Raw genomic sequence first — 12,374 nt, 5'->3', positions numbered from 1 at the left:
GGCCATAGCGCAAGAGATGGTAAACCTGGAATCCCCCAGTGCAATGTGGACACTTTTAATCTATGTAATAAGGTCAGGCCTAGACATGTGGCAGCGGGGGTGGGCTGCCATATTCCCCTGGATGCACAAAAGCTAGGGTGGCGTGGGCTTGGTGGATGTATGCCTCTGGGCACGTTGTGGGCAGGGTATTTAAAGGCCTCGTGGCACATGCAGGAGTGGGTCTCTCATGGTGAATCTCCATGGTGTTAAGTGTGCCATGTGTATGCTAACAGCGTATATTGGTGAGTGCACAGTACCACAGGAGTCAGAGTCGGCCACCAGACCTTCATGTGTGGGTCTCTGAGGCTGTTCTCCACTTTAAATATGTAACTTTTATATACATCAGAATACATGCACGCATGCACACAGCCACACACACTCTCACTCTTCCTAGGCTGACCTGTAACAGGCAAATGAAGCTCATTTCATTAAGTTGCCTTGGTCAATGCTGGATTGTGGCACTGCCTGTCCCACCTACGAAAGCCAGTGTCTAACATCAACCTCTGTTTTCCTTCTGACCCCAGGAGGGAAAGGCTGGTCCCAGGCCCAACATCTTACTATTGTTTTATTATGGTTCCTTTATTTTTTCCCCATGTCATTTTATGTTAACAGGAGCCATGTTTTCAAATCCGCTGGCGTTAGATCTTTCTGACGCAATGTTAAGCCAAGGTCCTGTCCCTTTCTGGTCCCTGAAGATCCCGTGGAACTCTTCTGCACGTGCAGGGGTCTCAACCCTGGTGTCCTGACCAAATCCCAGATTGGGTGGTTACGTTCTTCCAGCCTCGGTTCCCCTGCAGTTTCAACAGGAGGAGTTAATCTTTTCTTAAGCTTTTGAAAACCTATTGTGTTAGTGAGGAGTGGCTGCTGCTTTCCACCCCAGAGTGCTGCAGTTCAGCAATTCCTTCATATTCTGAAGGAACCTGAGAGACTTGATATCAAGCTCTCCATAAATGTGAGATCGTAAGAAGCAGCATTTGTGCACTGAGTGCAGGAACAGGTTAGGATTTTAGTGGCAGAGAGGTGAAGGGACTTGCCCAAAATCACACTGTGAGCCAGTGGCAGGGCTGGGAATAGGTCCCGGAGCTGCTGGGTTCCAGCTCTGTGCCTGGACGAAGTGCAGTGGCAGCTGTTTAACCACACACACAACAAATGCAGCATGACAGTCTGAGGCAGGGAGTGAGACTGCAGGGGGAATTGAGGCCAGCAGAACATAACTATCTGAGCAAGACAGACAGACTGAAATGTTCAAACTCGAGGGTCTGAAGCTAGGCACTCCACAAAAGTGATTATAAATCAGGTGAGACTGATTTTCAAAGGTGCCGAACACCCACAGCCGCCAGCACAGGCAAGAGGAGCTGCTGATGCTCAGCACCTTTGAAAATCCGCCCATGTCTATTGAGATGCCTGACGTCAGACGCTCAAGTTCGAGGATGTTGGTCGTAGGCCCGGATTCTGCTCACAGCCTGGCACAATGGAGGGAGAGCGGAACCTGGCTGACGTGGCTTAACACGACTGTGCTGGGCGTCACCGACAACTGACAAGACAATTCGCTGATGTGTCCATCTGCCCTCCCCGTTCCAAAGGGACCCAAACAAACGCCAGGCTCTTCTGAGAATGCCTCCCTGTGCTGCTGGCTTTGAAAACAGGGCTCTCTGCGCGTTAAGCCATTTTCTCTTTTGTGTTCCATTCTGTTGTCCTCATCCTTTTGTTTGTTTCTCAGTGACTCAGCACATTAAAGAGCTCCTGGAAAGGAACAGTAAGAAGAAATCCAAATTGAGAAAGAAACCCAAGCCCTATATCGAAGAGCATGATGGTAGGGTCCATGTCACTGCTCATTTAGTGCCTTCCTGTCTTAGACATAGTAGCAAACCTGCTTTTCTTCAGCCTCTTTCCCTCCACCTCCACCTCCACTTTGGTTCTGTCCATCCTCTTAACTGTTCCTTTGGGCTGTGCCTGCGCTAGGGATGAGACATGTTTGTGAGGCCCCCTGGGGCCTGCCCCTACCGTGACTTGGACACTGGTGTGGATGGGGGCCAAATGAGGATCAAGGTGGCTTTGGAGAGCGTGACTGGCCATGGAGCTGCTCTCTGCACTGGGTGTCAAGCCCAGTTTGGCTTTACTGTGGGGAATCCTGTCTGAGATCCAGCGTCAACCCCTGTCCATCCCTAGTGCAGACAGGGCCTGTGCTTCGCTCAGTAGCATTTACAGCGTTTGGGCAGGGTTGGCAGTGGTGGGAAATGCCCTGGTAACCGAAGGTGCCTGCAGAAGCAATGGTGGCTGCGATGGATGCAGTGAATGGGAAAGGGATGAATCACTGTGAATCGGCAGCAGCAGCCGATTAATGAGTCCCCAGTGTGGGCTCAGCTGGCTTTTCATCATCCGCCTTGGAGCTGAGTCACCGAGCAGGCTGTTCAATGGTAAATTGCCTGAAGATTTTTACAGCTATGGTGTTGCTGGGATCTTCACCTTGCACCTGTTTGAATAGGTTTAGTTATTTATTGTAATGTACCAATTAGCAGAGGTGGGGTCGGAGGGTAATTAACCAGAGCCAGTTAAAGAAATGACTTAGATTTTCTTGTTTGCTGATAGATTAACCTGATCTAGGGGTGGTTGGCTTTTATACTGCAAACATGCATGGAGGGATGGGTGAAGGGAGGCACGAGGAAGATGTGGGAAGTGCTGCTCACTCTCTGTGGCCTGACAAGACATGGAGAGATTTTTTTTAAAAGGGAGAACCTACCTGATGTTTTAATGCTGAGAAATGGGTGTTAATAAGGTAAGTGTTTGGGACAGATAAATTATCTCTGTCAAACATCCTCCGAGCCAGCGTGTGCAGCTGATGAAGCAGTAAAGGGCGGGGCGGGAGCGCACATGTGTGTGAGGGAGAGCGAGAGAGCGAGCTAATTATAACATTTCACTCCAGTGGAATCTAAAGACAGCCCCTGTCTGTCTTGCTTTAATGACAAGAGCAGTGTTACACTGCTAGGTCAGAGGGGGAGCAATACTACCAGCCACACTCCTTTCCAACCCAGAGAAACTGCCCCCTTGAGTTCTGATCTTCCCCTTCTGTGATAGGGCTAACTCTCATGCCCCAGCCCATCTCTCCAGCAGGCCGGCAGTAATGCCGGAGACAGATTAGCTGCATGGGAGACACCGGTGCCTGCACCGACACTACATCCTGCATCTTGCCACAGATGTTACAGACAGGGCAATCTTCACAGCAGGGGGCTGGGATCATTCAGTAATGGAGTTTCTGAGTGGGTGTGGTTCCTCTCATGGGCCTCTGAGCCTTTCCCAGCATGGCACGCTTTCTTAACCTTTGACAAAGTGCTGGCACGACTGGACTCATCGCTGGGTTGCCTTAACCCGTCGTGAGCAAACGGTAACTCGTTCGTGCGGCAGCAGGACCTGTTCTTAGCTGCCCTGCGCATGTATGGAGCCATTAGAAACCAGTGGGGGACCTGTGGTGCTAGGGAAATGCTCTGTTGTGTAAAATTCCAGCACCTAGCCAGTGGCCAAAGGTCAACAGAGTCAGAGGGAGCGCAGCAAATGGATGGCCCTTCAGCTCAGTGTTAACCCAGCTCAGTAGGTGCCAGGAGTTGGCAGTCACTGGGGTCTGAAAGCCAAAGGGGAGTTTAACTTTCATCACCACTTCCCCAGCACCACTTTGAAAAGGAACCAAGTGAGTGCACTGAGCAGTGAGACTGATAAGCCATGAGCATACTGACTATCCAGAGCCATTATACCTCTGACCCAAAGCATTCCGAGGGGTGGTAAAACTTGACCGTGTGCGTGTGCAATATGCACCACTACAATAGCTATATTGTAAACCGTCTGACTCCCCAGGCAGTGCTACCGTTCTCAGTAATAGTTATATTGCCGTGACCTCCAGAGGTCTCACTCAGGATTGGGTCCCTTGTGCTAGGTGCCGTCCAACACATATGAAGACGTGGCTTTGGGCTGATGTTGTTATACCAATAAAATAAAAACCAGCAGGATCTTATTAAAGGGAAAAAGGCAAAATACCACATTTATTGTGAATACAGAAAGAATCATAGTAAGCAGTTAGTTATGGCTATAACATTCCATTCAATCTCATATTTATTCACACATTCATTCCTACAAACACACACACACAGGTTCTGCAAGGTTGTTATCATCATTACCAGCCTTAGAGTTGCTCATGCCAAGCCACTGGCCAGGTGGCCTGGACACGAGGAGGGAGCAGGGCCTTGTCAGGTGCTCATCTGATGCTCCTGGAAGTTGGTTTGCAGAATCAGACCTCAAAGTTCTCACTTTCTAGAGTCCATTTTTATAGGAGTTTCTTCCTATGCCAGTCTATGGGAATTGCTTCATCATGCTGTTGCTGAATCAATCAGCAGATGGCACATTCCTGACGGCTCCGTGCTGCCAGATGTTATCTTGTTCTTTGGTTCTCCCATTCTTGAGGCTGTTGGATGGATTCCAGTCTGCCCTCCGGGGGTCCTCTGGTTATTTCCATCTGACGCCTTCTTCAACCGGTGGACACTGGATTCTTAGGCTGGCACCTCCCTGATCATTCAGTTATTATCCACACCAAGCATCCATCCACATACATCCTCTATCTCTATTTTAATCACAATTGTTAATACAACAAAAGGGCGGGGAGTCTCTGGGTGCTGTTTCTGTTGTTACAGAGTATTGCTTTGAGTCTCTCTCTGTGTGAATTGCTTTGAGAACAGACTCTGTCTTAGAATGTACTAACGCAATTAGCAGCTTGCAAGTTTCACACATAGAGGGAGAGAAACAGTACCAAAAACCAAGAGACCTCTTAATTAGTAATACCCTGGAATTTAAACTATGGGGAATCAAACTCATTTGTGATTTTAATACAGAACTTCTTTAATATGATCCAACAATGTCTGGGGCAAAGAAACATGATAGGATGAGGCTGTGGGCGGAGATGCATACCGTCAAACAGATGCTAGTTTGAGATGCATAGGTATAGATGTTTGATTTTTTTTATCTTATCAATAGATGAAGTGCATGCTAGCTGTCCTCATCTGCCCTTCAAGCTGGCTTTAATTGCCTGATTTCTTAAGGCCTCATGGCAGAGGCAGGGCTTATGGGAGGGATTGAAGGAGGGTAGTAGAGGTGCCTTAAGGATCAGGGAGATTGTTCTGGGCATGGAGGATGGCGCATTGTCTCATGCTGTAATGTTCAGTGGGCATCCCCTCCGATTCCTGATAGGGACTTTGGAACAGCCATAGCGGTGGCTGTCTCCAGGCAGTCCATCCCATGCTTTACAATAGGCCCTGTGTGTGCTGTGTGGATCCCCATGCAATGCAGACATGGCCAATTCAAACTGATAGTCATATCCTCACTATCTCCGCTAAGTGCTCTGATCTGAGGAGCTCCCAGCGACCAAGGATGTGACCTGAACACTGGAATACATATCATACTCTTTGCAGCATTTGCTAATGGGATATTGGACTAGATCAGTGGTTCCCAAACTGGGGTTTGCAAAATGTTACAGGGGGTTCTCAGCGGAAAAAATTCCCTAATGGCAGATAGAGCTGTCCCTAGGAACCCTGGGCAGCACGGGGTCAGAAGCCCGGAGCCCCTGGACTTCCAAGAGCTAAGCAGATCAAAGAAAGCATATCTATCACACTGAGGAGATTTAAACTTTAAGACTCCTTATAAGAAATGGAAAGGGAGGTGGATATTTTTTGCTGTTTTTAAAATTAAATAGGCAGCTAGTATGGTTTTTAAAATTATGCTGAAGAACAAGTTTAAGCTTTGTTGTAACGTGCGTCGTTTGCCTGGACTGCTCAAGACCTGAGTGCTTGTGTAGGAGGAACTCTGGGTTGGCTTCTTAAATCCCTTCATGCTGTTTCACATCTGATACTCCTTGATGAAACACAGGAGCCTTGTCTTATAACAGGCTTATTCAAAGTGATACAAGCAAAAAATAACTCAGCGCTATTCATGCTGATCAGGTCTGTCTTTCTGTATTGTTGGGAACTCTCCTGCTGCCACGAGCTCCTTCCCCTGGTGACCGTGTACAGGAACTGGATTTTTAAAAATACATTATCAACCTCCATGCTTTTAACATGTCTCCCTTCTCTAGTGTCTTTCGGGAGTCTTAGAATCACAGACCCATAGGGTTAGAAGGGACCACAAGGGTCATCTAGTCTAACCCCCTGCCAAGATGCATGATTTGTTGTGTCTAAATCATCCCAGACAGACGGCTCCAGCCTCCTTTTGAAAACCTCCAGTGAAGGAGCTTCCACACCCTCCCTAGGCATCTGTTCCGCTGTCCTAGTGTTCTTACCATTAGGAAGTTCTTCCTGAGATTTCGTCTAAATCTGCCGTGCTGTAGTTTGAACCCATGGTCTCTTGTCCTGCCGTTTTTGGCAAGAGAGAAGAACTTTTCTCCATCTTTTTTATGGCAGCCTTTCAAGTATTTGAAGACCACTATCATGTTCCCCCTTAATCTCCTCTCTTCTAAACATACCCAGTTCCTTCAGCCTTTGCTCATCTGGCTTGCATTCCAGCCCTTTGATCATCTTTCTCGCTCGCCTCTGGATCCTTTCCAGTTTCTCTACATCCTTTCTATACATTGGTGACCAAAACTGGACACAGTACTCCAGCTAAGGACTAACCTAACTTATCTTGGAGCACTTCCCCTACATGAACCAACCCTCACAGTACCCATGTGAGATGGCAAAGCTCCGTTGTACAGAAGGGGAAACTGGAGCACAGAGAGGTTAAGTGATGGCAAGCCTACAGCAGAGCGAGGAGTGGAACCCACGCGTCCTGAGCTTTTATCACTCGCCCATGCTGATCCCCTTACGAGGCTGCAGGGGAATGAATTATTGTGGAATAATTCATGCAATAGTGGTGCTCAGCCTTTAGCTTGGTGCCTTACACGTCACCTTCAGTTCATGTGAATTATTGCACAGTAACTTTTGTCCTGTCCATCGTGGCTCAAACAAATTAGCTGGAATTGATGATGGTGACGTTTAAAAATGGGATATAACTCCCCAAACGAGATGGGCCTTTGTTCTGCAGGAGACACTTGTGTCTGGGAGATGCAGCCACCTGTTACCAGCATGCAAAGGGAAATTCACCCTGGAGAAGTGTACCAGCTCAGGGACCTAGATACATCACTTACGTCCCACTTCAGCCCTGACTTAAGTCGTAAATAAGCCTTGTGGGGCTTAAATACAGCCAGCCTGTTTGGATAAAGGAGGAGCACTGCATGCTGGGATCTGTAGCCTCCACCAGCCACATTTCCACTGAGGACAGTCTCCTGCTGTGCTGTAGAACTTCATGCACTTTGGGTGCGCTCTTACCGCCCCTCTCCACTTTAACATTTGTCTTGTTGATTGACACCGCAAAGGCACTCATCACCGTCGTATCTAAGCATCTCACACACATAAATAAATTAGACTTGTAACCCGGCCCCCTGCAGCCTTCACATGAGGTAGGGAAGTGTTAGTATCCCCAATTTACAGATGAGTCAACTGAGGCACAGAGGAGGGCAGTAACTGATCCAAAGTCACACAGTGAATCAGTGGCAGAGGATGGAATAGAATCCAGCTCATCTGACTCCTAGCTCTTTGGTATAAGCCTTGGTTCAATGCAGCACTTCAATGTGTGCTTAAAGTTAAGCATGAGCTTAAGTGCTTTGCTGAATCAGGGAATTTTTAACCACAAGGGAGCATCCAGAAGAGAGTATCTGCATCTTACACAGGTCCAGCGTTCTCTTATCAAGGGTTCATAGAATAAGCAATACCTTAAACCTTGCCTGTTCTTGGAAGACATGGCCATGTGAGTTGCCCCATGGACTTCAACAGAGCTGCTTGGGGGAGTAAAGTACCCAAGTGTTGGCAGGATCAGTATGGTCCTGGGACCTTCTACTGGGACAGTTTTTCTTGTGATGTCCTAGGACAGCTGAAATGTTCTGGTTTTCCATTTGATCAATCAAAACGTTTGAGGTTCTATATAACTACAAAATGTGTATTCCAGATGTCGTGCTAGACCAGGCAGAATCTGCTGTGTTCACTAGGAGCAAACTGAATGAGTGTTCAGTGTGAGGAGTGCTGTTTGCAGTGAAGGGAAAAGCTGAATGAGCATAGATGCTCTCTCCAAGCAGCTGTTTTGCTCACAAGTGAAAGTTAAAGACAGTTGTTTAAGTGTGTCACTGTAAACTAATTCAGACACAAGTCATTGAAAAAATCCTGTACTCTGAGAAGTGTGCCCGTGTTGCTGTAGAGTGAGAAGCTGGGTGCAGTGACACTAGCTCACTTTAAAAAAGTGAAATTTTGTACAAGTATTTCACAAGCTTTAAAAAAAATTAAAAGACTGGGCCCCTGTTTGGTTTTTGGCCAAACACTACTGGCGAAAAATAGGCTACATACCTCACTTTTCTCTCTTTCATATCTGATATTTCTGGGCTAAAATTCCATTCTGCAGTCAGCCCCTTTCTCCCCGACAGTGCTGTAATGGGAAGCACAAGTCCAACCTGATCTTCCCGGCTATTTTTAGCTCTCATCTGGAAGACAGTTTGGCAAAAGGGCTGGTCATGTTTCCCCTGTGCCAGCTGCATGGATTACAACTGAACTGGTTAAACGGCCAGACTCTTGCAGAGCACTCAGGTTTCTATCTGAGCAGTTTAGGCCCTAGATAGAATCAAATCCTCTTTGTTCTGTTTGCTCTGGTAACAGTATAGCTGCTTAACATGTACGTAACGCTAGTCTGTACAGCATCGGAGCTCTTTACAGACAAGTATTGGCCAGTTTTGTTTCTTTACGTTGGCTGTAAAGGCAGCCTGAGGGTTTCTCCTGTTTGGTTTTTATCTTTGAAATACCCTATTTTTGCTGGAGGTCTGTCACTGGCCCGTTAAGTGGAGTCAGGCTCAGCCTTGCCTGTCGGTAGCAATGAGCCTGATCTGGGGGCTTAATTAGCACTAGTGAGCCTGGCTGTGAAAGGGCCAGAGAGGAGGTTCAGTCAGAGGAAGAGGCCCAGGAGAGAGGAGCTTAGAAGAGCTTGTTGAAGGGGGCCTACGAGCAGATTAGGGTTCTGTAGGGGGTCCAGACATAGGGCCGGGGAGAAGCAGCCAGAGATCACAGGGAGGGGAGGCAGTGGGGAAATCTGCTGGGAAGAAGGGCCTCTAGGGGAAAAGACCTGAGGCAGTGCTCAGCCAAAGGAGCAAAGAAGAGCTCTGCAGGGCCTGGGAGTGGGGGCAAAGAGCAGGGAACTTCAGCCTAGCCCAAGGGGACAGAAGAAGAATTGGTTCAGAGGCTTATTTGGGGTTTGCAGTTAGACTTTTGATACTCTGAAAAGGGACTGAACTTAAAAGGTGACCTGGCCAGTGGGCTGGACCATGGAAGAAGGGCCAAAGACATGGTCATCAGGTGGCACTGGGGATAAGGATGCCTGCAACACCAGGCTGTGATGTCAGAGGGTGTTACAGCGGAGAGTGGAGCAGTGTATAAGGGGTCCTTCGAGAACTGGAGAGAGTAGGTATTTTTTCAGCCCTTAATTGTGCAGGAGGAGTGACAGCAAACACCCAAACTAGGTTTAAGATGCTCTTATTCGGTTTATGACTGGGGTTGTATGCTGGGATTGCCTGCAATAGCAAGGGACTGGATGCGATGATGTAGGGTGTCCTTTCCAGTCCTGTGTTCCTCTGACCTTTTCTCATTTCAGCCTCCTGGGTACTTTGCGCTCACAGGACACGTTTGAGTCCCCTCTGTTGGTTGAGCTCTGATCTTGTGCGTGGGGAAGCTCAGGTGTGCAAGCCACTCCCATGGCCTGAGGCCCCTTGGATAAACCCAGCCTCAGTAAGTCTAAGGAGTGTTGAAAACCTCCTCAGTGCTGGCACCCAGACCCTTTCCCTGAGTAGTAAACTCTCCTGCCTCCTCTGATGGGTTACACCACTGCCCAAGAGGAGAGGAGAGGGAGGCGGGTGGTAAGATACAGCACTGCCCCCAGTCCATGTCTGTTCTTCCCCTCTCCCAAAAAGGTTGGCCACAGCAGCTTCTGACAGGTCTGCAAAACATTTTCCCACCATCCTTTCCCCCCCTCCACCATCCAACCAATTGGAACCCCTTCCTGGGATGGCAGGGGGCTGTGGGTCAGGATTGAGGAGCATCAGCAGAGCTGTGCTTGGAGGCAAGGACTAGAATAACAAGGGGACTGTAGACCAGGAGTGAGGTGGTGATGTGGTTGGCACAATAGGAAAGAGAGGTAATTTTATCACTGGAGTTTTGGGAAGACAAAGAGAAGAAGACACAAAGAAGAGAACATTGTGGCCGACAGGAGAAATGCAGGAGATGTTTAAGGCATGGACCAAGGTTTAGCAGTCAGGATGGAGATGAAAGGACATACCTTGGGGAGGAAGAAGCAGGAGGAACAGGGTGTGGGAGCAGATAGGAAAGATGGGAAAATGAACCCAAACTTGGCATCCTGGGTGTCTGGTGGGGATGGTGGTGTCCAGGGATGTAGAGATGCAGAGAGAAGGTTGGTGGGAACATCAGCTCAGTTTTACACCCTCCTGGATGTCTTGAAACCACATAAAGCTCAGTGTGTTTATCTGAGAGTGAGTGCAATCGGATGGGTGAGGAAAGGTCAAGGCTGGAGAGTCATCGACATAGAGGGAAGAGTTGGGCTCATGGGACCGAATTAGACCCTGCAGCAAGGGAGTTAGATGGTAAGAGCAGGGGACCATGGATAGAGCCCTGTGGGACTGTGATGACATGGAATGGAGGAGAGAAAGGGAGAAGATACAGAAGGTTACTGGAGAGTGTGCTTCTGTGAGATCTTTCAGTGAAGAGCAGAGAGGGTTTGTGTGTGGTTGGAGGGGAGAGTTGGCTCATGTTGGGCTGGATCAGCGTGGGAATTCCAAGTACACGGGAGCAACATGGCAGAAGGGGGACACCAAACAGTAAGTGGCTGTGTGTTGTGAAAAGGATGTAGAGGGTGCTCAGTTGGGAGTACAAGGGAAGGAGCCCAGGGCAGAGAGACAGGCAAGAGCTGGCTTGGGTAGGGCCATGACGGCAAGGACCAGCTGAGACCATTCCAGCTAGCTCAGTACTTCGCCCCCCTCTACACAGTTGTAATTACCCCATGCTTTGCATTGTTGCTGTGTAGTGAGTGGGATCCAGCCAAATCCCCTTTCTGTGGGAGACGTTAAACTCCTAGTTTGTAATTAGTTTCCTTGTGTTTAAAGCACAATCTGAATGTAGGATTTCACAGAGTCTCATTGTTCTGCCCTTGCTATATCACAGCGACAGCTCTAAATTTAAGAATGTCTTGCGTCCCCAGCATATGCTGCTTTTAGAGTTGACATTATGGGTGCAGGAGTGCGTGGGAGTCCCGGCTTTGTGCAGATGTGGGTGCGTGGGGAGGAAGCTGATACAGTTTATGTAACACAAGAGCTTTGTGTTTGTGCAAGGATCACAGTACATGCTGTAGAGCAGATGGCTGGGAGTCAGGCCTCCTGGCTTCCATTCGTAGCTCTGTCCCAGCTTTGCTGTGTGACTTTGGGCAAGTTGCTTTTCTTCTCCGTGCCACGGTTTCCCCATCTGTAACATGGAGATGATGATCCTGACCTATCTCCGAGAGGATTGTGAGGCTGAATTTTTAGTGTTTGTAAAGCGTTTTGAAATTCACAGGTGGAAGGGGCAAGAGAAACAGAACATATTTTGACTTTGCTGGTGTAGTACATTCCCATCCTGTCATGTGTGTGTGCAGATCCCGTGCTGGTGGTGTGCAGAATGATTCACTGGGACACTGGGGATATGGTAGGGGCAGTGGCCCGTTAACCAAGATCATTGGTGGCCAAGGGGCTAGGCATGGACAAGGGACTCAGCCAGGGCTCTCCTGTGTGTTCTTACCATGGAGTTTCCTACAAATGAAGCAAGTCAGGACAGACGAGCAAGTGCAGCAACAGCCCATGTTGTGGTTTCTGTGCTGTTTCCCACAGTGAGCATAGGAGATGCCTCTGAGTTCTTTAATGATGTGTCTGGCATTTGGTCTGCATTGTTACCCAAACACCAGCCCCAGTGCGGGGGGAAGGTAACTAACTAACTATTTAAGGAAGGGTAGGAATGGTCAGCAAGCTGTCCGCTGCAAGCCCGTAGCCCCCATGTCCTTGGGCAGCATTGAAGGACTGTTTTTCTGAGAGGCAATCGCAAGCATGCAAATGACTGCTTTGTCAATTGTGCAGTTTCCAGGGCTACATACCTTGTTGGTACAGTAACATGTTTTACAGAAACAGACCATGCTGCATTCCCTGCAAATCCACTGCTTATTGATGCTGGTTCTAGGCATTGTGGAGGGGGAGA

The 12,374-nt window shown here is 48.4% G+C and overlaps 1 protein-coding gene across 5 annotated transcripts in view; it reads left to right on the top strand.

Moving 5' to 3' along the window:
* The window catches only part of ARHGAP39 (Rho GTPase activating protein 39), a 412,713-nt gene that overhangs the window by 299,212 nt on the left and 101,127 nt on the right, over window positions 1-12,374 (top strand). For 4 of the 5 annotated variants that reach the window (XM_074943732.1, XM_074943729.1, XM_074943731.1 and 1 more), the window contains one exon: window positions 1,760-1,852. The exons of the other annotated variant lie outside the window; for it this stretch is intronic. In XM_074943732.1, the coding sequence (XP_074799833.1) occupies window positions 1,760-1,852 (93 nt within the window). The remainder of the gene's footprint in view (window positions 1-1,759; window positions 1,853-12,374) is intronic. 5 annotated transcript variants of the gene reach the window in all.

Source organism: Natator depressus, chromosome 2 (genome assembly GCF_965152275.1).
Source record: "Natator depressus isolate rNatDep1 chromosome 2, rNatDep2.hap1, whole genome shotgun sequence".
Lineage (NCBI taxonomy): Eukaryota > Metazoa > Chordata > Testudines > Cheloniidae > Natator > Natator depressus.
Note: the sequence above shows the minus strand (reverse complement) of the source record. Positions and strands in the feature narration are given on the sequence as shown.